The sequence below is a fragment of the Phascolarctos cinereus genome, unplaced genomic scaffold (assembly GCF_003287225.1).
Source record: "Phascolarctos cinereus isolate Bilbo 61053 unplaced genomic scaffold, phaCin_HiC Scaffold_5;HRSCAF=322, whole genome shotgun sequence".
Classification (NCBI taxonomy): domain Eukaryota; kingdom Metazoa; phylum Chordata; class Mammalia; order Diprotodontia; family Phascolarctidae; genus Phascolarctos; species Phascolarctos cinereus.
The window spans coordinates 199932818-199958739 of NW_027555958.1; the positions used below are offsets into that span (position 1 = coordinate 199932818).

General features: G+C 37.7%; 1 protein-coding gene across 1 annotated transcript in view; it reads right to left on the reverse strand.

The window, feature by feature from the left end:
- Positions 1-25922, reverse strand: part of ADGRB3 (adhesion G protein-coupled receptor B3) — an 888617-nt gene that overhangs the window by 22367 nt on the left and 840328 nt on the right. Inside the window, exon 30 of the mRNA XM_078155299.1 lies at positions 19482-20125. Coding sequence (XP_078011425.1) covers positions 19482-20125 — 644 coding nt within the window. The remainder of the gene's footprint in view (positions 1-19481; positions 20126-25922) is intronic.

Genomic DNA, 25922 nt, shown 5'->3' on the forward strand with positions numbered 1-25922 from the left:
TTTGATGAAAATATCTTATTCTAAGTTACTTAATCTTTGTGGCCTTAGCTTTTAAATACAATTTCTGAGGTCTTTTTTTTTTAAATCAATTTGTGTTCCTGAAATAAAAAATAATCAAGTACAATATAAATCTGGAATACATTTAATTATTGATACTGAAATTGTACCAAGGATATTTTCAATGAGTGCACAAAGGCTGAGCCTAATACTTTTCTTCAACTACAGAAAGCAAGTTGTTCTACCCTACCAGGCTAGAGTCACCAGACCACAAACTGTGTAAGACATACTATTAGGGCAGTGATTTGTCCCAAGGCCATTTTTAGCTGAACTACATTAAAAAAAAAAAAAGATGAAGAGAATAACATAGGAGTGGTAACAATAATTAACAACAGCACAAAACCAACTGATATTTGGGTAGCACATTAAGGTTTGCAAAGTACTTTATGTATATCCTATCAAGAACCCTGAAAGGTATGTTCATTAGTGGAAAGTGCTGGATTTAGAATCAGGGGAGCTGATTTCTATCTCCAGCTGGTCAGCCACTTACTACCTAAGTCACATATGACTTTGGGCAGGTCACAATGTAGCTCTCTGGGCCTCAGTTTACTCATCTGTAAAATGATGAGGTTGGGCTAAATGACCTGTAAGGTGCGTTCCAGCTCATGTATTGTCCCCATTTTACAGAAGAGGAAACTGAGCCTCAGGGAAGTTAAGTGAGCTGCCCACAGATCTAATACATTAGAACTGGACGTTGAATTCCTGATTCCAAGTCTGGTACCCTTTTCGCTATACCACATTGCCTCTGAGGCTTTCTTAGCAAAGTGAGGATAGACAGCAGTGGAAGGAGAGGGGTCTAAATGGCTTTGTTCAATCACTTCAGTTTGTAACCCTATTTAGGATTTTCTTGGCAAAGACACTGGAGTAGTTTTCACTTTCTTCTCCAGTTCATTTTATAGATGAAGAAACAGGCAATCAGGGTTAAGTAATTTGCCAAGGTCACATAGCTAGTGAGTGTCTGAGGCCACATTTGAACTCAGGTCTTCCTGACTCCAGGCCTGGTACTCCATCCACTGTGCTACCTGACTACCCAGCTAAATGGGCTTATGGCTGGTAAATGTGGAACAGGCCTTTCAAAATCCTGAGACGCTAACACAGTAATTTTCTAGATTAGAAAATTTATTCTTTTGACAACTTAGTGATTTTTTAAAAAGATTTTCAAGATAAAACCAGACTGTTAGGCAATTATAACTTCAAATCAGAGTAAAAGCAACTTGTAAACCTTTGGGCAAATTTTTTCTGCTTCATCTTTTCTTCCCTTTCTGTTCCTTCTCTTCTGATTTTCCCTTCTCTGATATTTATATGCCTCACTTCAATAAACATAACAGCCAAATACTAACATCAAAGAAAAGTGAGAGAAATAGTTTTAGTTATTGAGCATTAGGATAAATATAGAGTACCACAATAAAATGTAGCTTATTGCAAAAGAAGCCTGAGGTAGCTATAACTAGAATAAGATACAAATATTATACTTTAATACAAAACTGAAAACCTCCCTAAAATGAGTCAGCCCTCCAGGGAAAAATACACCAAAGGACATTTCAGTAGACAGAAATCTAGATACCAGAAATCTCTTTCTTAAAAAATAAATAAAATGAAACAAAAATACTGCAATAAACTCACTTTAATGAACTTCTCCAGACCTAATGTCTCACTTGAATTGAAATTTGTGAGAAGGCCCAGAAAGAAAGTCTCTTTTTTTTTCTTCTGAGACATGAAGCATTTTAAAACCATTTTATATCTTGTCTCCAACACTCCTTTCCAGTAGCACTAGTAATATGACATTATGCATGGAGAGAGGTCTGCAAAAGGGTATTAATAACATCCCTTTCCCCACCCCTACCTCCTTTGGTTGCTTTAAGTGTGTAGTAGAAACCTGTGTCTGGTATCCTGCACCTTACTTAACTGCAAGATGTTTAGATAAATGCCAGTGTTTCAGTTCTGCTCTCGGACCATTCAGCCTTCTTGGCATTATGTTTTAGCAGGCCATTCTGTAAGTATGTGTTAAATAGAGTTCTTTTTTAATACAGCAGAACCCAAGCTCCAAACGTTCAAGTTTCAGCAAAGCATCTCAGCACATTAGTTGTGAACTTTGCCTTTGTGTTCCAAAATTAGACAGTGTAAGATTTGGAGGGGAAAAAAGTAAAGTTTAGACATCTGTAAGCAAGGGGCTCTTGTGTGGCAGGCATCCAGGGGTCCTTCTGTGGCCACAGGTGATCAAAGCCATATTGCTGCCCTGTCAGCTTCTGAAAACTAAGCTGTGCTGGCTAAGAGATGGGAGAGGCTGCTAACGGCTCCATCTGTTATTCGCAAAAGGCAGGTTCAACAAAGAGGAATACTACACATAAATTCTGCTTCTGTCAGCAGATGTCACCTATGTCAATATGAAATATTGGAGAAAATCGAGGTTTATTTACAGGAGTACCCATCTATATTTGATTTCATTAAAATTTAATTTTCACATAAGGGGAGAGCAGAAAAAGGAGCAGGAAGTAGGACTTAAGGAAGTACAAATGGAACAAATAGATTTTAATGAAAGAATCCTAACTGGGGGTGGGAAAGGGAAGACTGGAAATTGAGGGGTGATAAACTGCCTGCACAGCATGATGATTTTGCACAGATTTCGGGAAGGTGCATCACTCACTGGTTGATTTGACACAATGGAGACCAAGGGGTACTCGGGCTCTTTGTGAGAAGGTTCTACCTTCTTTCCCTAATGCTTTGAAATCACTGGGGAGAAGAAGAGAGGGGAAGTCAAAGCCAGGCTTGGAAGCAGTGTTGCCTATAAAGCCTGTGGGCAAACCATGCCATACATTCCTCCCTGCTAAGAACCCTGGGAAAATGAGAAAAAGGGGGATAGTGTGATGCCAAATACCCTTGGAGAGCCACCAGGTAAGAGAGAACACTTGATCTGAAAATCAATTTGGATAATTCAGTCAAAGTTAATTGAATCAAACAGAAAACCCAGATGGTAAATCAAATTTCTTAAAGCCTAGAAATGCCCCTTAAGATAGGTGTAGGGTAAAAGGAGATGGGTTGTTAGTGACCAGTAATAAAGTTTTATGACAAAACTGATTATATCTAAAGCACAGGTCTGTTCCAGAAGCTTCAGTGGCTCCTATTGCATCTGGTATATGAGACATCTTCTGTTTGGCATTTAAAGCATTTCACAGTCTGGATCCAACCTGTCTTTCCATACTAACATCACACTACTTTTCTTCCTGTACTTTACATTCCATCTAAAATAAGCTATCTGTGGTTCCTCAGACACAATCTCTTATGTCCGACTGTAGTGACTTTGCATATGCCTGGAATTCTCTCTTTACTTATCTCTACCTTTTCCCACCAGGGGCAGCTTAAGCACTACTCCCTATTTAAGGCTTCTCCAGATCCTCACAGATATTAGTGCTCACTTTGCCTAGAATAATAACTGACACAAAGCAACTACTTAATAAGTAGTTCACCCTCAGGCCTTCTCTAGTACAGACTCACCTCAAAATGCTACCTCCTAGATTCCCTGGGTCATATCATTTGTTCTCTCTTCCTGCTGTGAAGCTGGATACATCACCACCTACCACTAGCAGGGAGGATGTAAAGGCGTCTACTCATCTACTTTGCTCAGATTACTTCTCTCCAGCCATCAATACTCTGCATAGACTCATCCAATGGTAAGCATATTCCTACTTTCTTATAATTTCTATCCCAATAATTCTTAATCCACCTGGTGCCTCTGTATGAAACCCATTCTCCATACCAAATCACTATTCCTTTATTCATATACTTTGGTCCCACTCTAGATAGTGTCGCCCCTTTCACTGCGTCTTCTGGAATGCCTCTTCCATAGTTAATACACTTCCATTCACCTCAAACCCTTTCCTTTCTCACTCTTTCTCACTGCTTCCCAGTAACACTTTAATCCTGGCAGCCCTTTATAACTCTGATGACACTTTCTCTCATACTCCTAGACTCACTGGTCACATTGCAACTTCTCCTCCTTTGAGGGTCACACAAGTTAAATATTTCTCAATTTAGATCCTGGTAGCTATTATCTATCTCCTCACAGGACATTCTCCTTCCTTCCTCAATGAGTTCAGTTTCAGGGTCACAGTCTTTCTCTCTACCCCAATTCCTGTCCCCATACCAGGACACTTCAACACACAGATTTGTGTTGCCTCAGATACCTAACCTATAAATACCTAACCATATTCCTCAGTTCCTCAAACTATTCAGTTCCCATATCCTAATCCTCCATTCCATCTCAGATGATCTTGCTATCACTTGTAAGTGTCCTACTTCCATGTTGATGAACTCTGACATTCCTTTATTTGATCATATTTTATCATTCTGTCTTTCTCTATACCTTATACAGTTAAACTGTACACTATCTTCTACTCATGAATCCCTTGCCCAGTCATCCTATTATTGATCTTGACTTGCCAGACTAATCCTGGACTCATTTGTTTCTATGCCTGTGCTGATGAACAGAGCTAAAGAAAATTGCAAAATCATGCTTTTTTGGGTTTACTGCAGAAATCTGTTAACTCAATCTCACCTATACTCTCAACCCTTCTTGCTTTTCTTAAGTTTCCCATGGCATCCCATTCCCCCACCTTCTCAGCTGATCACCTTGTCTCATATTTCAGTGAAAAAAAAATTAAAGCCATTTATTGATAACTCCCCCTTTTTATCTCACATCAGTCAGATATTTTCCACCTCTCTCCTCTTTCACCACAGTCTTACTTGAAGAGGTGGCCTTCTCCTTGCCAAAGCTAATTCTTCTACATATACACCTCCAGTCTGCTCTAGCAGTCTGCTCCCACTATCATCTGGTTCTCTCTCTAAGCTTCTATTTTCTCCCTTTCACTACTGCCCACAAATAAGGTGTCCATGTCATCTTATTCTTAAAAAAATACCCTTTATATGATCTGACCATCCCTGATAACTGCCCTTTATTTCTCCTCCCATTCTCAGCTAACTTCTTTGAAAAAGCCATCTATATTACATTCACTCTACTAAATCTTTTGCAATATGGCTTCTGACTCTGTAATTCAAGGGAAATTTCACTCTCCAGAGTTATCAGAGATCTCTTAATTGCCAAATCAAATGACCTTTTCTCAATTATCTTCCTTCTTGTCCTCTCTGGAGCAATTGCCACTGTTGATCACTTTCTTCTGGATACTCTTTCCTCTCTAGGTTTTTGTAACATGGGCCATCTCCTGTAATCTCCTCCTATCTGTCTGACCCATCCTCAGTCTCCTTTACTGAATCTTCATACAAGTCATTCCCATTATCTTAACTCTCTTAGTGAGATCAGCTCTTATGGTTTCAATTGTCTATGCAGATCATTCCGAGAACTATATATTCAGACCAATTAACTTTTCTGAGCTCCAGTACTGCATCATTAACTGCCTTTTGGACATTTGGATCTGCATATTTCACTGTTTCAAACTCAAAAGTGTCCAAAATCTTTTCCCCTAAGCCTCTCCATTAAAAAAAAAATCTCTCTTCTTGTCAAGGATACCACCATTCTGCCAGTTACCCAGGTTGTCAATCTTAGTGTCATCTTGGACTGTGCTCTCACTTACCTTACATATTATATCTGCTGCCAAATCTGGTTGTTTCTACCTCCCAATATCTCTCAAATGTCTCCTCTCCGCTCCCTCATCACCTCATACTTGTACTATTGCAATTGCTTGGTGGTTGGTCTCCTTGCCCAGAGCCTCTCCTTATTCCAATCCATCCTCAGCTACCAAAGGAATAGTGTAGGTCTGTCCATGCTCCCCAACCTGACTCAACAAATTCCAGTGGCTCCCTATTACCTCTAGTATCAAAATCAAATTCCCTGTATTACTAGCCTGACTCCTTCCTAACTTTCCACACTTCACTTACACTTCACCTTTCTCTATGTACTCTATGGTACAGCTATCCTGGCTTTTATATGCAACACTCAATCTCCTCTCTCTCTATGTCTTTGCACTAGTTCATCTTCCATACTTGGAATGCTCTCCTTCTTCATCTCCCTTCCTTCCTCACTCCTTCCCTCCTTCTCTTCCTTCCTTCCTTCCTTCCTTCCTTCCTTCCTTCCTTCCTTCCTTCCTTACTCAGATCAAACCTCACCTTCTACAGGTCTAGTCACTCCAGCTACTAGATAAAGCCTTGCCTTCTGAAAGTGCCACATACACTGCAGATCCTAGATGTATTTAGGTATTTATATGCTATGATTCTCATTAGAATGTAAGACCCTTGAGGACAGAGATGTTTTCTAATATTCCAAGCAGTTAGCACAGTGCCTAGCACATAGTAAGCACTTAATAAATTCTTGTTGACTGATTGTCCAGTTAAATTATTGGAGCCTGTCAATCAGAAACAATCTGTACTTTCTAAGCATGAAACAATCAATCAATGGACACTTGTTAAGTAACCACCATGCTAGATCCTGGGGGTTATAAAGATAAAACAGTACCTGATCTCAAGGAGCTTGCATTCCATTGGAGTGAAACCACATGAACATATATAAATAGATACAAAATATATACAAGCTTTTTTTTTTTTCATGGAGGGACAGGTAGGTACTAACAGCTGGAGGAATCAGGAAAGGCTCTAAGTAGGACATAGCACTTGAACTGAGTCTTGCCTAAGTCCTGAACACAGTTTTACTTGTCAGTAATACCTGAAGTATAAAGGAAAATATGCCAGAATAGGAAAAAGTTGTAAGCCAACTGCATGGAGTAACATACATTTTAAAAGACTAGAGTTGTGGCGTGATAGAGGGGAGAAAAGTGATAGAATAACACCCAGGCACATCCTGCTACACTTAGAACTCAGTGAGTCTAACAATCACACTCCCTACTGCACTTAAAGGAGTGTCAAGGAGGATGCTTGATTTGGTTTATTTTTTTCACTCTATTTTTATAGAAGCACATGGAATAACCTGGAATGTCTTAAAAACATCAGAAATCTGATGGATTAACATTTACTTGCATCCCTCTTAGCCTCATGCATTTCATAGATGTTAAGTTCCTTATGCTAGAAAGATAGTTACAAAGACTAGAAATAAGAAAATGAGATCTAGTAGGCAAAAATGACCATATTGAAAATTATATATCATATTTTGGGGGGGGTTGCTTTTTGGTGAGGCAGTCAGGGTTAAGTGACTTGCCCAGGGTCACACATCCAGTAAGTGTCACGTGTCTGAGACCAGATTTGAACTCAGGCCTTCCTGACTCCAAGGACACAGCTCTATCTACTGCACCACATAGGTGCCCCAATATATGTCATTTCTTTGTTTATTCATAAAAAATACTCACATGATCACAATGGCATATATCTTTGCTAGATATTTTAAGATAAGTAGTTTTTGTTGTTATTTAGTCATTTTTTAGTTGTGTACAATTCTTCATGACCCCATTTGAAGTTTTCTTGGCAAAGATACTGGAGTGGTTTGCCATTTCTTTCTCCAGATCATTTTACAGATGAGGAAACTCAGGCAAACAGGGTTAAGTGACTTGCCCAGGGACACATGGCTTGTAAGTGTCTGAGGTCACATTTGAACTCAGATCTTCCTGACTCTAGGCCTGACACTCTATCCACAGTACCACTATCCCTTATTCTAAGGTATACAAAGAAAAATAATGGTCTCTACCCACATCATGCTTATAGTCCCATGTGGCTAGCAGATAGAGTGCATGAAGAAAACTACTGTGAAATAAGGTTGGATATGTAGATTAAAACCAGACTGTAGACTGAATTCATATTTTACCCTATAAGCAATGGGGCACCACTAAAGGTTTTTGGTAAGGAAGACAATTATCAAATCTTTGCTTTAGGAAGATGGCTTGGGCATCAATGTGTTGGATAGATTGGAGAAAGAAGTGCTACTCCAAGCTAATTGTTAGGCTATTGCCATGGTTCAGAGGAGGGATGCTAAGAACCTGAACTACAGCAGTGTAGCAGTAGGAGGAAAAAGGAGGGAATAGATAAGGGAGATATTGTAGAGATAGAAGTGACAGTACTCAAAAACTAACTTGACTAGGGGCGGGGAAAAGGAAATGAATTAAAGCTGGTGCTATGCTTTCAAGCTTTAAGTGACTGTGAGGTCAGAGGTTCTATTGACAGGTATAGAGAAGTTGGAGAAAGGGAAGGTTTTAAAGATAATTATGCAGTCTGGGGCATGTTGAGTTTGAGGTGCTAGTGAGATATCCAGGTGGATCTCTCCATTGGACAGCTGAAGTTAAGAAGTCTGTGGTTAAGGGGAGATGTTGGGAGTGTAGATATGGATTTGATACTCATCTTTCTAGAGATAATAATTAAAGCTATGGGAGTAAATGAGGCTTCCAAGGGACAGTGAATATAGAAACTGAAGAGAAAGAGGGTTGAGAATAGACATGTGCAGGACACCTGAACTGAGGAGGTGGAAAGAGGAAGCATCAAAGTAGACTAAAAAAATCAGAGAGATGGAAGGAAAACCAGGGGTTTTTCAGTATTACAGAACCGAAGGGAGAAAAGAATATGAAGAAGAAAGGAGTTATCTACAATGTCAGATGCTACAGAAAATACAAAGGAGAATAAAAGCTAAGAGATCCACCATTTACACACAAGAACACCATTCTCAAATTGGAGAGGCTTGTGAAATTAATATAGTGAGCTTAATTAAAAGAAAGCATTAAGAACTGGTCAAATGCAAGCCAGGAGGAGTGAGGCAATTTGCAAGATTATTGTCTAAGGACAACCCTAAGTTCAAGTGGGTGTACCAGGCATATTTAGCCACCAGGAAATGAATTTTCCCTTTTTGGCCACAGAATCTAATTATTGTCTAAGGAATGAAAGATCTATGGTTATGTATCATGAAAGGAATGCCTACCCTGATGATCCTTTGAAGTAATGAAGTGTGTGCTTATCACTAGGAAAAGGAAAGAATCATTTATTATGACTTAAGAGTGGGAAATGCATTTTAGTATGAAACTACTTAGAGGAAAATTTTAGGGAGAGTGTGCAGAGAAAAAAAATCTCTCTACATCTAAGTCTTTTCAATTGCTAAATAATTTCCCAAATAATTTCCCAAAGGAAAATCTTCATCATATGTGTCACTGCAAATGAGACTGGGCAGGATACTAGAAGTTCCACAGTAAGGAATATTTTGTACTGACAGATGACTGGCAGAATGACTGAGAGATCTTTCCTAAGTCTTTAGATTCTATTACATTATGAGCAATAACCCCCACTTCCAGGAATAAAGCCTTTGATAGCAACTCCAAACTAAACCTCTCAGGATGTGAAGTCTGGGAGTAAATGATTTCAAAATGATTTTTCTTTGAGTTAATTTTATTTAGCACATCTGCATAGAGGCCGGTTGCTGTCTCCCATCTCCCCCTCCCCTAATCCCACCATCTGGGGGATAAATATTAGGCAGGAGAAGGAAGAGCAAGCCAGAACATGGTTAAAGAAAATGGTGAGCTTTGTAAGGTTCTTTCTGTTCTATGTTTTCTGGCCATGTTGAGCATGTTAAAATGGAAATATATGGGAGCCCACACTAGGGAAACAGATTTAAGGGGAGAGAGGGAAAGAATGTGTGTGTGTGTGTGTGTGTGTGTGTGTGTGTGTGTGTGTGTGTGTGTACATGATGTTGAGAACTGCCAGCAGCCACAAGATATGTAAAAAGAACACTGGATTTGAGGAGGGAAGGAAGGGAAAGAGCATTTATTAAACAGCTTCTATATCCCAGTCCCTCTGGTAAGCAATTTACAAATAGAGTTTGATTTGATCTGAAGTCAGTGCTTCTCATTTTGAAACCTGACTCTGGCATTTGGTACCTATATGACCTATAAGAGCAAGTCATTTAAACATTCCAAAACTCAGTTACCTCACCTGCAAAGTCATAGCTTTGGGTTGGATGACCTCTACAATCCCTTCCAGCTCTAAATCTCTGATCCTGTGATCTAAATGCAATGTACACTGTGTTGCTTTATATATAGCCTTCAATTTTAAAATTATAGCAATTCAGTAGCATTCCACTGTGTCGCAGAAACAAAATGAATGGTGACATAGAAAGGAAAAATGTACAGGTGACACCAGGCTCTTTGCTGGACTTCATAGCTGAAGGCCACAGAATTGTGCACTAGATCTTAAGTATCAATTCAGCACAGGCCCCTGGGTATCATCACACAAGTGGCCCACATTTTGTGTGTGTTTTTCCTCACTAAGCAAGCTTTCATACTAGTACAGAAAAATGGTAGCCATATTTCTGTAGGAAAATTGAGACTAGAATGTAGTGGTTGACACAGCCTCCCTTTGTAACTCACAGAGATAAATGCTGCCCATGATTAACTAAGCATAGCATAGGATAAAATGGAAGCCCCACTAGGACAATTGACTCAAGGACTTCTAGGGATAAAATCATTATGCTTGCAGCTCTATAATCCATTCCATCAGGAAATGAGGCATATACAATATAATCCCAAAGTAATTCCTCTTGTAGCCTTCTGAGTTGTCTTTGAGGTACAAAAGTAGATTTATAAATAGGGAGATTTTTTTCAAAGTGCTAATGTCATAAAACTTTGTATTTAGCTTCTAGCATGCCTCAGCTATGAAGGGATTATTATTTTTTATGAATAAGAAAATTAAACCAATGTGGGATAACTTCTGAATGGAGAAGGTGATGATGACTTAGATACAACTTTTGGGAACTATGGCATAACAAATCTCAAACTCACATATTTCTTAGCCTCACCTGGTGTAAGTATCTCCAAATCAATACATTATTAAACATCTATAAAGCACCTATTATGTACCAGGCACTGTGTTATGTGCTGGGGATACAAAAAGAGGCAAAAGACAGTCATTGTCCTCAAGGAGTTTATAATCTAATAAGGTTACAAACTAATATCTATTTTTCTGTTTCTGGAATAAATAAACTAAATAATGGAATTGTAGAATCTTAAAGTTAGAAGAGATCATAGAGATCATCTAGCCCAAACCCTATTTATTCTAGCTCTAAATCTGTTACCATGCTCTTGGAAAACAGAAGACCATATGTTTAGAGCTATCTTAGGGGCTTCTTTAGGGAAGAGGAAACTAAAATTTAGAGATTGACCAAATTTCCCGAGGTCTCACAGTTAAATAAGTGGCACAGCAGGTATTTGGGCAGCTGGATACCGTTGTGAATAAAGCGCTGGGCCTGGAGTCAGAAAGACTCCTCTTCCTGAGTTCAAATCCAGCCTCAGATACTATCTGTGTGATCCTGGGCAAGTCATTCAATCCTGTTTGCCTCAGTTTCCTCATCTATAAAATGAGCTGGAGAAAGAAATGCAAATCATGCCAGTATCTTTGCCAAACAAACTCCAAATGGGATCACGAAGAGTCAGACATAACTGGAAAATGCCTAAACAAAGAGCAGGTATCTAGACTGAGATCCTGTAACTTCAAATCCCAAGCTTTTTTTAATGAAATGTCCTGCCTGAGTAATAGGTGCCAGAATTAGGATTTGAACCCATCTCCTCTCATTCTAAAGCCAATGCTTTTTAAAATTATAAACATATAACCTTTATTCTTTCCACTTTCCCCCACAACATTAGGTATGATACTCTTCTGATTGATCGTACAGCCACTCAATAACTCATCAAGAGTTAACTTTAGGTTCTTATTATAGTTTTCTACTAGTGTCATGTAGCAAAGTGTTGAATTTAAAAGCTGAATTCAGATTCCTTCTCTGTTACTAGCTGGGTAACCATGAGCATAACCTCTTTGAGCCCAGCTTCCTCATCTGTACAATGGAGATAACAAGATCTGTAACACCTACCTCACTGGGTTGTTGTGAAGCTTAAATCAGATGGTGTGTGGAAAATGCCCTACAAATGTTAAAGTACTCTATAAATGTCATTATTTTTATCATCATCATCATCTTCATCATATTATAGGTTTTAGAGAGTAATGAAGACAAAAGTGATTACAGAACATTGCATATGAGATGCTGAACTTGGATAATTTTAGCTTCATTGTGGCTGAAAAGTCCAACAGAGGAAGCAGATTCATGTAGTTTGGATGCTGCTTTCTAAGGGTATTAACAGTCAGATTCCAATCAGGCTGTGTGAGAGAGAACTGGTGGAGAAAGAGAAGGAAAGAGGAGAATACCAAATAAGGAGGCAAATTTGTGGTAAATGTTTCTGCTTCCACCCTAAATTTCGACTTCTGGTTATTTTTTCAATATTTTTTCCTCCTAGTTTCATGTTCTCTGGTAAGCTAAAATCCTGACTCAAGCTGAAATGTGATGCATTTCTTTTTAATACTGGCCTTTATCTACCATCTTTCCTAATGTCTCTGAGGCTGCTTTTACCTTCACACAACCAAGCATAATGTCTTCAAAAATTTAAAGAGGACAGAATAATTTCCATATATGTAATAGGAGATTGTTTACAAAATCATCAAATAATAAATTACCTTTTTTCTTTTTCCTTCCCCCAGACATTATTTCCTTTTTTCCTTTCCTTTCTTCCCTCCCTCTCTCTTTCTTCAGTGTCTAGCACTAAGGTTTTTTTTCTTTTTTTAGACTGGGGTCTCCCTATCTCACCCAGATTGTGTAGCAGCCCAATTATCCTAATTCTAATGCTGAAACATAGGGAAACTTCAACCTGCTGTTTTTCTGACCAGGCCTGGTTAGTCCCTTTAGGCAGCCTAGTGGCCCTCCACTCTCAGGCATTCCCCATATCCATGTCTGACTTAGTACAGACCCCTTGAACTCAAGGAATTCACCAGCCTCTGCCTACCCCAGCAGTGGGATTGAAGATACGTGCCATGATGCCCAGCTTCATACCTTTTCCAAGTTATTTGAAAATAAGACACTCTGTATAGAAAACAAAAATAATTTTCTCATTTCCTTCTATTTTCCCCCTTCCCCAATCTATTTATCTGATAGCTAATTCAAGTTTGCCAACAATCACACCAATAATTTAACTAGCATTTTCTAGAAGACTATCTTTTGTCATATAACCACAGCCCTCATGGATATGAGAATTAATATTCTAATACTATTATGGCTCTGTGCTCACCAGTATTGGTATTTTTAATAATGAAAATCATAGCCAATCTAACCTTGTTCATCTTGTACAATTTTTGCCCATGCTCTCATATAAAATTGCCCTGATGGCATAAGGGGTATCCACCATTATACAGGGGACATTACTCTGTCATTTTTGCCATATTTCACGTATACCAACACACATGTGACATGGGCTGTTACAGAATCATAGGATTATAGATTTAGAGCTGTAAGGGACTTTGAAAATGACAGATTCCAAGCCCCTTATTTACAGATGAGGAATTCAGGCCCATTGAGCTTAAGTGATTTGTCCCTTCAATTGCAGCTTGTTCTTTCTCTGTTGACTGGACCATCTATCATATTTATAACATGTTAAAAAGTCTTTTTTTTTTGAGAGATTTGAGATTTTGAGAGATGGTCCCACTTCATCCCTTCACTAGAACTTATTGAGCACAGAGGTCAAAATTATGCTGGAAAGTATTACTAAACCTGGTAGTCCCAGTGATTTCTCCAGCCACTTAGAATCATGAGCCGGAAGGAACCTCATAAGCCATTGATTTCAACTGCTTCAATTTTATTGAAGCACCAGGAGTGATTAAGTGACTTGCCTAGGATCATACTGCTAGTGTCTGAGATGGGATTGGAATCTGATATTTTCCAGTGTGTTTGATATACCTATAGTTCTTCTCTCCTCCCTTAACCCACATCCAATTTCATTCACTCCTCTCTTCATCTAATCTAAGCATAACTTTGTTATTTTCTCAGCATGTCAAGTCTATTCCACATTGTCTTCCCTTGTCTTGGTATGATTAGGCTATCCTGCTATGCTACCTCAGGTCTTATTTTTCCCCTTGCCTACTCTTCTTTCACCTTATTCCATTTTGCTGTCTCTATGCTCTCAACTCCTCCTTCCCAGTCTGCAGTTCTTTCCTCTTTCTTCTTCTCCTCCTTGACTCTTCTCACTTTCCTATAGACTTTTAAAACCTTCCCTCAGCTCTGGCAGTTTTTTTTTTTTGCATACATTCCCTATTTTCTTAATTTCGTAGTTTTGTTTTGTCCCAGTCTATGTCATCCTCTTGCAATTTTGGGCAATTTTCATCATGGATTTATATTTAACCTCTTTCTTGCTGAAATAACCTAAAGAAGACGTGGATGCCCATGAAGACACAGCTCTTTAAGTCCCTCTCCTCCTCTGCTGGCCTTTCTTGAGAATATCTTCTGGATTCCTAGTGTCATTCCCTAAACACTTCTCTATCTACTTCTCTCACCATCTCTTACACTGCTTGGATGCTGTTGTCTGCTGTTCATCCACACACTTCCAACATTTGGGTCATGCTTGTCTTCTTTATCCCATATCCTCCTGCTATTAGCCTTAATGATTTTCTCATCCTTATGGATGACCTAAAATATTAATCAAAAGACTCTGAACTCTCCTCCACTCTGATGACTTTTTATCTCTAATCATATATCAGCTATTCACCAATAAAATACAAGTTATTCACTAAGAAAAAAAAATATCCCTGATATTTTCACACAGAGCAAAATTGGTCTACGTTTGTAGGATGCTCTGTACGATGAAGGACTAAATTTTTATCTCCCTCAGCACTGAGGACAGTGCTCTGCATATAGTAAGACACTTTATAAATGTTATAGTGAGGTATTAGATCTGTGATTTCATTGGCATAGGGAAGTACTAGGCGAAGAAACTTCTCTTAACAATGTAATCTTCTCTGGAACTTATATTCTTAAAGAGTTGCACTGTGAACATGGGTGACTTGCCCAGAGGTTCCGGGGGAGGACTTGAATGTAGGTTGTACTGTCTTGGAGACCAATTCATTATCCTATCCACTATTCCATGCCACCTCTTACTGTTGAATGGAACTGAAATTGTTCCTCTAATGAGACTACTAGATTGTAAATCTACATAAGATTGTTTTAATCTCTAGCATAATTGTCACTCAAAATGTCTCACCAGCTCATCACCATCCTTCTCAAACCACAGCCTAAACACCCTGCCTACAATAAACAACATCTTCCTCCCTAATGCTAGCCTCTCACTAAGCCATCATTAATCTCGTCCACTTAGATTGTATCATTGAGCCCCGCCCCCTTTTTTTTTTACCATGGGGAACTATATAAACACCAGCTTTTCTAAGAAGTTATTCTTTCATTTCACCTTTGTTCATTTTTTCCTAAGCTTCCCCTACCCCCCTCGATTCAAAACCTGTTACTAAGAGGGTTCTTGAACTGCCCTTTTAAAGGCTTTCGATCCTCTGGCTTCTATTTTTCTATGTTTTCTTTTTTCTTTTTTTGGGGGGGAGTCTTTTTTCCACACTATAAATTTCCATGTTTTGTCACTTTTTTAAAAAATTCATTTCAGTACAAAAGGCACAGCACCACTGACATGAGATATATATATATATATATATATATATGTATGTATATATATATGTGTATATATATAGATATAGACATATATCTATATCTATATCTATATATATATATACATATATATATAGACATGATTGATATATATATAGACATGATATATATATATTATATATATATATATTACATATATTATATATATGCTTTATGCAAAATGATATTATCAAGGGCATTTAGTTTCCCAGCAATAGTATTATAAATGAGAGAGATGTTTCTGGGTATCTGCAATTCAAAATACAAATGTTTAACATCAGGTGTTACAAAGATTTAAGACTATAATAGAACTGGGTTGGGCTCAGCTGCTTCAATAGACCAACAAACCAAGCTGTCAGAGGGACTCCTGAGATTTGTAGCTGGAAGCTAGTGGAATGAGGAGGGGATGGAGTGATACATTTCGACCAGGTTCCACCCCCTACTTGGATTCTTTTTGTCCCATTTTCCTCTTCTTTGAACACCTTTTAAAATGTATCACTTGCTAAAACACCCAGCATAAATAATCTTTTTCCCCCCACTGACATTATATTTGTAGAATATATTTGCCAGCATGCTTTTCTTTCTAGATTTAGAACTATATATTTTTTCATAAAGCCTTCATTTTGGTCCCCCTTTCTTATCAAATCAAATCAACTTAATTCACTTCTGATATGTAAATTTGTAAATTCTGATAGATAATTGAGAGTAATTGATCCAAATTCCCAGCCACTCAGGTTCCTAGAAAAGGTTAATTACTTTATGTGGATGGACCAACTGATGCTCTGACAGCAGTATGTTCCTAGTTCTCAGGTCACGATATTTACTAGTCTAAGGCTACACAAGGCAAAAATGAATTTTCAAGTTCAAGAATAATTTTATTAATGTGGAGACTCATTGATATTCCTCCCACTCAGGGGAGAAAGTTTCCATTTCTGACTTTGTTATACACTCACTCTGTCACCTTGAAGTAGTCACTTTACTTCTCGGATTACAACTGGTCACACAGAGGGGTAAGTGAAGATAAATGAATTCATGTTTTTAAGGTGATTTGAGGATCTTCTAATGAAAGGCATTATATAAATGCTAATTTTTATAATTCATTCCCACATCTATACATTTTATTTTAGCTACCTCATAAATTGATCACCCAAAGCACTAATTAACTATTAAATGTTTTTAAAAAGGAATATGGAGAACTGATATTTCAGTCTGAATGCTGAGTATTCTTCCTTTCAGGACATATGCCTCATGATTCCAAAGGTATTTAAATGCAGCTTTTTTTTTTTTGAGGAGACCGAGCTGAATGATACATTGAATGTGGTGTTACTATTCTGTACTAAGGTTATGGAATGTTACTGCATGTTACAATAGTTGGAAGTACAGTCCATTGATCAGACATACACAATGTGTACTGTATTACATCTAGCAAAACTTTTAGATTTTTACATGTGATAAATTTTTTTTCAACGAAAATAATTAGATGTGATTACATTCAAGCCATTTTGATACTCTTTGAATGGAATACATTTTAGAGAACTTTTTGAATATTCAAAAAAATTCTCAGAGATTATTTGAATTATTTTTGATCTCTCTGCCATTGATGAAATTTGTTGAACCAATGTACTATTTTTGATTTTGTGATCATTATTGCCCACTTAATTGAATAGAATGGTAAGAGAATGGTAGGGAAAGTATATCTGCTGTTTCTCTCTAGGTTTGGCTCCTGACTTTCTCTACCATGCCCCTGATCTGATATAGTCTACCCTCCCCATGTTGGCTTCCTTTTAGATGTTATTTTCTTCCATTAGAATGTAAGCTACTAGAGGGCAGGCACTGTCTTTCTTTTTGCTTTTATTGTATTCCCTGCACTTAGCACAGTGCTTGGCACATAGTAAGTGGGGGGGGGATGGGAAGGGAATTAGCATTTATATAGCACCTACTATGTGCCAGGCACTATGTTAAGTACTTTACAAATAATTCATTTGATTCTCACAGCAACTCTGACAGGGATATACTGGTATAAGTGTACATATGAGGAAACTGAGGCAAATAGATATTAAGTAAGGGGCACACAGTAGCTAAGGCTGGATTTGAACTCAGGTCTTCCTGACTCCAAGCCCAGCACTCTATACAAAGCACTACACAGTTGCTTCATTGAAGGATGAATAAATGCTTATTGATTTGACTTGCTAGGTCACTTTTCACGTAGGGTCTACAAATCTGTGATCTCATCTTTTTGGATGTTTTCTACACAGATGCAGGTTACAACCCATCTAAGCCTGCCTATCCTGTGTGGCTATTTTCCATGCCCTTCCTTAAGTGTGCCACAGGGTTCCCCTCCATGGGCTATAGGCCTTCTTTGCTTTCTCCTGAAATTGCAAGGATATCAATGAAACACTTAGGCTGTCTATCTGTTCTCCCTTGCTCTCACCATGTGATTGGTCCAGTTTTTATTATGTAAGTTACAGTTTTGAAAAGAGTTACTCAGGGCTATTAGTGGTCTATGATATTAAAACAACCAGGAAAAGAAATCCTATAGTAAAGCTGGTACCACAGAGAGATTATTCTAATGGATATCTTACCATCCTCTGGGTGTGACTCACCCTCAGTTCTAATGCTTCTGTCCTAACTAGCCCTGGAGGAACCCTGAGCAGGCAGCTTATACTCTGGGTTATTCCTGGAAAACTGTTTTATTCTGGGAATGAATGAACAAAGGTTGAAGGTAGGTACCAGGGAATATCTTACAAGTACATTACCAGATAGAAGACAGATAAACTGTCTTTAGAGATGGTTTAGAGACAACTTCTCTTTAGCGACACTCCTCAATTAGACTTTAGGCCCACTAGATTGAGCCAGAATAAAGTATGACTCCTGAGCAAATGCTTGCAATCTATGACTTTTGAGGCATCAGGAAAAGTGATTGCTAATTTTGCTCCTTTACTACAAACAGACAGATCTCTGCAGCACAGATAGGGTAAGACAAAAACTTGAATGAACGTTGCAGGATGATTTTAAAAAAGTTAAAGAGTAAAAAAATAAATGATTACAAATAAATTTAGGAAGTTATGTGGCTACAGTAATACATTAAATATTTTTCATATGTTAATAAGTGATTAATTCTGACTCAACAGCTGATGTAAATAGTTGTTTACTATGCTTGTCTTCATTTTATGGTTAAGTAAGACTCAGAAAATTTTACTGATTATCCTCTGAAATGCCTTGTTTTATAAAACAAGAGTGGAAATGGGCTTGGTCTTTCATAATTCTTAGCTTACTTGATTTACTCCCTGACAGGCATCCCAGAATTCAGTATAAAATACTTTAAAAGTTACCCTTTATGGAAATTCAGAGAACTCTATTTCCTCTGAGAAAACAGAAAATACTTTTTATTATGTTAAATGATAACAAAACTATTCTGATTTAGCTACTTATGATTGTGTAGGAAACTTAGATTTTGATTTTACTTTAAGGGAATAATCCAACAATTAATTTACCTATCTTAGGGGCCTTTGTTACTTCAGAGAGATCAGGAAGGAAGACATTAACTTGGTTGGGATTTCTACTGAAGCCCTGAGGCTCAAAACTTGATGCTGATTGAATAACCTGAGAGCTTGGTGTTGGCTTTCATTAAGACAGACATATTATTATTAACCACAATTAAACAATTTAAAATCTAATAAAGCTCATTTTCATTATGATTCATTAATAAGGTGATTACAAAACACTTTGGATTAAATCATGTCTACTAACCAATTCATATAATATTCCTACTCTCCAACTTTTTCCACATGTATGCATGCACACACATACATACACACACACACACACACACAAAGTAAATATAACACTGTTAGGAGTCACATGTGATTTTTAAAAAATGTAGCTTTTTCCAAATAGTGACATTTTAAAGGGAGGGACCATAGAAGCCAAGAATGAGGGTCAAACATCAAGGAACAATTTCCATATCACTGACCTCTAAGGAGCTCATGGATATCGTTGACCCAGTTTCACTTCTTGCTAGTCCTGCATTGTCATCCAGCTCAGAGGCCATGAAGTTCTTTACAGCTGTGCGAGGCTCAAATGGCAAATTCTGCATATGCTCCTGGGGTGCAAGGTGCTGATCTAAATTCATACTGAACTGATCCATGACAGGAGGATTCATGTTAAATTCAGGATTGACTTTGTAGTGCAACAGCCTTTCATGAGGCAAGGTTTCCATGCCAATATTCAGTTTACTCTCCTCTTTCAATGCTGATTGGGCATTAACAGAGCTTCTGGGCATCACTATATAGTCACTTTCCATCATTCTTTCTTGAGGATGTACTATGTCCATATCTGCCCCTCTCAAATTATCATCAGTGCATAAGTACACAGTTCGCCGTAACTCACTGTTATCTTTTTTCAGACACTGATTAGCCAACTCATTCATGCTCATTGGCATATGCAGACCTGTAGGCTGCTGGATGATGACTTTGGAAATGATGTTCCCAGGCAAAGTTGAGTAGCTCAGGCCCTCAGGATTTGTTGCCTTTTCTTCTTCATCATCATTCAGAGAAATCCGAGATAATGTTCCTGTTATTGTAGCTGCCCGGCAAGGCCCAATATCCTTATGAAGAACTGTAATTAGAAGACAGCATTTTTGGAAATGAAAGGCACTGTACTTTTAAAGTCATTTGTTTTTTCGTTAGTGTCCTCCTTTGTTTTTCTCTTTGGCTATTTTATTTTGATTTCCTTTCCTTAACAACCTGCACTGAAGTCCTATTTCACTACTTTAACATGGCATACAGGATGGTTTTGTCAAAATGGGAAGTCTTTCAGTGTAAGCTGTCCTCTGAGGAAGAACCCATTTAAGTGTAGGGGGTTTTATCAACCAGGATGTTGGCCATGAAGTGATGATTTTTTTTTAGACCACATAGTTCATTATAATATCTACTAAAAGTGGGGACAGGTAAAGATTTGTATTGGTAGAGAGAATGAATACACCCTGATGAAGTCATGGATCTTTTGAAATATTGAGATATTCTTTAATAACACTAAAGTGCTCCTTTAAAACTATGTTTTTATATGTTTATAAATTATCTTTGCAATTTCCTATAAAGATGAAACTTCTACTCTTTATATCAATATACTACATTAACTCTGGTACACCATAACTTTAAGTAGAAACTTGCTTTCTGAAAATCTGAACAATAGCCTTAAAAATTGCAGCATACAGTAACATGTGAGTAACTCAATGTATAACCTCTTAGGAAAAAAAAGAGTGTAAGTTAGATTTCTCATCTACCCACCCTGCAAATCTTTTGTGGAATTATGAACTAGTTCATGCTTTTTAAAATGTTCATTGTTTTTCTCTACAAATGCTCTATAACTAGTAATCATTACTAAATTATCTTTTGAATAGAGATAATTAGGAATGAATGTATTTATGACAGTAATTCCTATCTTGTTTCACCTGAAGAATCCAATAAAAGTTGTATCACTGAAAATTAATGAGCAGTTATCCATTAAAGTCCATCTGGTCAAGTGGGTACAGGGAACAGAAGTATTTATCATATTTAGCTTTAAATACAAGGTTTTTTTTTTTTAACATAACCAGTTCTGGTACTCTAATTCCCCAGGATGTATATGAAAATCACCAACTGAGTTTAAATAGATAAAATAATTTAAGCCTCTGTGACTCACTTTTCTTTCATAAGCTTTGGGTTATTAAGAAATAGAGGCCTTACCAGGATCTAAAAATGGAGAACAAATGGGTAGGGCCCTCCCCCCTTAAATTAGGCATTTTCCAATTGAAATTACTGTCAGCTCCAGGGGTACATTGACTCTACTTTAAAAGAAAGACATGCTATTTTAAAGAAGGAAGTGCTCTAACTCATGGTTGGTTGTGCTCAATGATCTGTTTTGAAGTGCTCTGTAGGCATAAGTATGACAGTAGTGATATAACTTCCTCTATCCCAAATAACCATCATCTCCTTTCACCTCTGTTCAACACAATCCCACAGACCTGACCTTTCAGTCTCTCCAAAATGGAGACAATCTGGTAACATTCATTTTGGTTTATATACTATGAAATTCACTGTTATGTTGTCTCCTCATAAAGGCTTTCACATGTATTACGTTCCTCTTCCAATTATCAAATAAAAGAATTACTTTCTATGTACTAAAACATAGGTAAAGTTTTTGAGTATTTGCCCCTTTTGCAAATTGGTACTTATTATAAAAAAGCCTTCAATATAAGTTTAAGCTTGTATCATTCATCTTGCACCTTTCCATCAGAAAGAAAGTTTGCAGCTATTTCATTAGATTTTGTAATTTTAGATACTGAAATCTTATCATATGCACATCAAACATTTTAAAATTAGCCCCCATTTCATTTGGGTTTCCATTTTAATCCTCTGCAGGAGGTAAAATGAACTTGGATTTAAAAAATCTATTTCTGTGTCTTTTAAAATAAAGCACTAGAAATGAATGGTAGTTAATGAGCAATTATGTTTGGGTAATGATTATATAGCTAATAAATTTCATGAAAATAAAAAATAATTTTTAAAGCTTTCAGATCTCACAGAACACTTAAAAAATTTTAAACTATTAGTTACATACAAAAATAAGGCAAGAATCTAGAGAGGTGGAATTTGTAGAAGAGTGATGGACATCAATAATAATGAATTTATAATTGTTACTATCTAGGGTGATAGAATGGAAAGAACAATGGATTTGGAATCAGATTCAGACAATGAATAATAATTCATTAAGCCATTACCACGTACCAGGCACTATGGTAAGTACTGGTAATACAAAGAAAAAAACCAAAATAGTCCTTGCCCGCAAGGAAATTATATTCTAGTGGGAGAGACAACATGTATATTAATAGGCAAATAGAAGATGCATACAGAATTGATAGAAATTAGTCTTGGAGGGAATGCCCAAGGATCTGAGAGGACCTGGGCTCAAAACCTGGATCTGTTACTACTTGCATAACCTTGGGCAAGTCTCTTAATCTCTCTAAGCCTCTATTTTTTCATTCATAGAGTCAATCTTCTACTGCCATCTATACTTTTAAAATTAAGTCATTCTGTACTTTCAAAAAATTCAGGTGAAGGCAACCATAAGGCTAACTTTTCCCATATATGAGAGGCATATCAACTATTTAGATTTTCTTTAAAAGTATATTTATGTGTTTGTATATAAATATGTGTATGTGTGTATACACACACACACACACACACACACATATATAAACATTTTATATATACCTACATATATGGTCAATCAAGAAGCATTTATCAAGTATTTATTATTGCCAGACATTCTATTAAGTGATGGGGATATAAAAAAAAAAGACAGAACACTCTCAGTCCTTAGGGGATTTACATTTTTAAGAGAGAGACAACATGTAAATAATTAGGATTTTCTGAGTTTGGCCTGACTTGGAATTGGACCCTGGTGGTTTATGTTTGATATTAGAACAAACTGAAATGGTTGCAAGTCATTAAACAGTCAATAAAAAAATAATTTATTTAGCTATAGCAGAAGGATAACATGCTATAGTGAGCAAGGATGTGCATTTAGAAACATTTTGAGATGATTCTGCTGAGTAAATATCCCTTGTCTGAGTTTCCCACCATGGTCCACTAGCCAAGCTTTAGAGAAGCCTTGAGCTTCTCATGGATATTTTGTACTCAAGAGACTATGAAGTGATGCCAGCAGCCTAAACCTTAAATCCCTTGAGTCAATCAAGTTTTGAGGTTGATTAGAATACCTTTTAAGGAAAAACTAGCTTAACTTGCATAGAGGAAGTGTTAGAAAATTGTTCTCACTGCCCAGGTATATACAAGATATCTAGATAGTATGTATGGTAGATAGAAAGTAATAGGAAGGGGAAAGGCACTAGTAACTAGAGGAACTTGGAAAGGATTCCTGAAGAAGGGATTTGGGCTGAGTCTTGAAGCCAGGGAAAACAAGGAGGCAGACCTGGGGTAAGGGGATGATTCCAGGCACAGGGGACAGCCAGTGCAAAGGCAAAGGGATGGGAGATAGAGTATCCTATTCAAGGAACAAATCTTGCTAGATTATAGGGTATATGGGGGGGAAGGGAAGTGTAAGAAGACTGGGAAGGTACAGTGAGCCAGGTTATGAAGACCTTTACGTGCCAAACAGAGGACTTCATATTTAGTCTTTTTAGTTTTGGACATACCAAGTTCAAGATATCAATGGGACTTCCAGTTGAAGATCCAGTACATACTGATCTAGTTACATATATGTGAGAAGAAAATGATAGGAATTAAAGCTCAAGATATGAGATGTAATAGCAAAAGAATACCTTGCTGAAATGCCTCAAAAGATCTGTGATTTCACCAGTGGGGATATATCCATTACCTATTTCTTTCACTATCCCTGTATTAATCACTGGCCACTTAGTTACCAACTATCCCCATTGCACACCTCCCATTCTCTCTTACTTACCTTTCTCAACCATACCCCACCTATTTCCCTACTCCAACTCTGCCAATGGCTTTCACTATGCCCTCTAGAATTTCCCTAATTTTCCATAGTGAATAAACTTCTCTGCATCCTGTATCTCTTTTTCTCACATCTTCCCATCCATTTGCCTTCAGTGAGACCTGGCTACCTCAGATAACACTGCAACTCTGACCATATTTTCCATCACATACATGCCTTCCAATATATTGGTCCTGGAGGAAGGGGGAGAGAATTGGAATACTCTTTGCTCTACCTTGCTTCTTCCAAACACTCTCTTTGCCACCATGACTTAGCACTGTTATTATGACAAAGTCTATAACATCAAAAATTATTCCCTTTTTCTAATAATGTAGGCTCCTGTTTACCAGATCCTGGTCATGCATCCTCCTTTTTTAAGGAGTATAGGTCAAGGACTGGCTCAGAATCTTTCTTAAATCTACCATTACTCTTAAGTGTTTCAGTTTCTTAATAAAAACTCTGACATTAATCTGACTATAGCTTCCTATCATTTCATTATAACACTCTTCCTCAGCCCTTCTATACATATTCTACACTTTCATAATGATCTTCAATCTTCATTACATTTTCAGGCCATAATCACACTGACTTAACTTTCTTCCTTCCCCAATCTCAACACTTCAACTCCACACAGCCATCAATGCTCAAACCCCTTGCCCTACAACTATTTTCATCCCTTGCCAATTCTTAGCCATGGATTTTTCCAGCCTTCTACTTCCTCTATTCCTACTCTCATGCTACTGAACAGAGCTGGAGGAAGTCACAAAACCATGCTGACTGTGTCCACTATAAATTCAAGTAATCTAATTTCAACTTGACTTTGACTGCAGCAAGGCAGACTTTTATTCTTCCTTAATTGATTCCTTATTTTGCTACCCTTAGAAGCTATTCCAACCTTTTCTTCTTTCCTCAAGTCTCTTACATCTTTCCCCTCTCTCACTCTATCAAAGAACTTGCTGCTTTACTTTATTGGGAAAATTGAGGCCATTTTATGTGAATTCCCAATTTCCCCTTTCTCCAGATCATCTCTATCTGCTACTTCCCCCCAGTCTCTGATGGGGAGGTCACCATTCTCCTTATTAAAGCTTCTATACAGGTGTGTGGTGAGGCTCAAATCAGATTATGAATGCAAAGTATCATTCAAACCTTAGGCGATATATGTGCTTCTCCTCCTCCTTTTTCTTCTTCTGTTACCAGGCCTCCAGTCTGCTGATGATTTCATTCCCTGAGCCTTCTATGGCACTCTTGACTGTCTCCTTTTCTCCTCCCCAATACCCTCATTTTCTCCAGGAGACTGACCTCTCAATTATACCCTTTCTCTCTCTAATCTTTGATCTCTCACTTTCTACTGGTTATTTCCCTACAGTTTTCAAGGGGCCCCCAAATTTCAGAACTTTTGCTAGCTACTACCGTCCCATCAAGCTCTCATCCTATGTCTTTCCTCTCTTTCTCAGCCAAGTTCCTAGGAAAAATTGTCTAAACTAATTTGCTCCACTTCCTGTCCTCTCTTGCAGTGTGGCCTCACCATTAAATTAAGCTGCCCACTCCAAAGTTATCAAACATCTCTTAATTACCAAATCTGTTGGTATTGTCTCAGTCCACATCCTTCTTGACCTCTATGTTACATTCGACACTACTGATAACACTCTTCTCCTAGATATTCTCTTTTTTCTGAGCTTTTGTGACATTGCTTTCTCCTGGTTCTCCTCCTAACTCTTTGATAGCTCATTTTCAGTCTCCTTTGTTGGCTCATCATCCATATCACATACTTTAACATGCATCATAACTCTCTCCTAGCCCCCATCTCTATATTCTCTCTTTCTGTGACCTCATTAGCTTCCATGGATTTTCTGTGCAGATGATTCACAGATCTACACTTTTGCACCCAATCTTTCCCCTAAATTGCAGTGCTGCT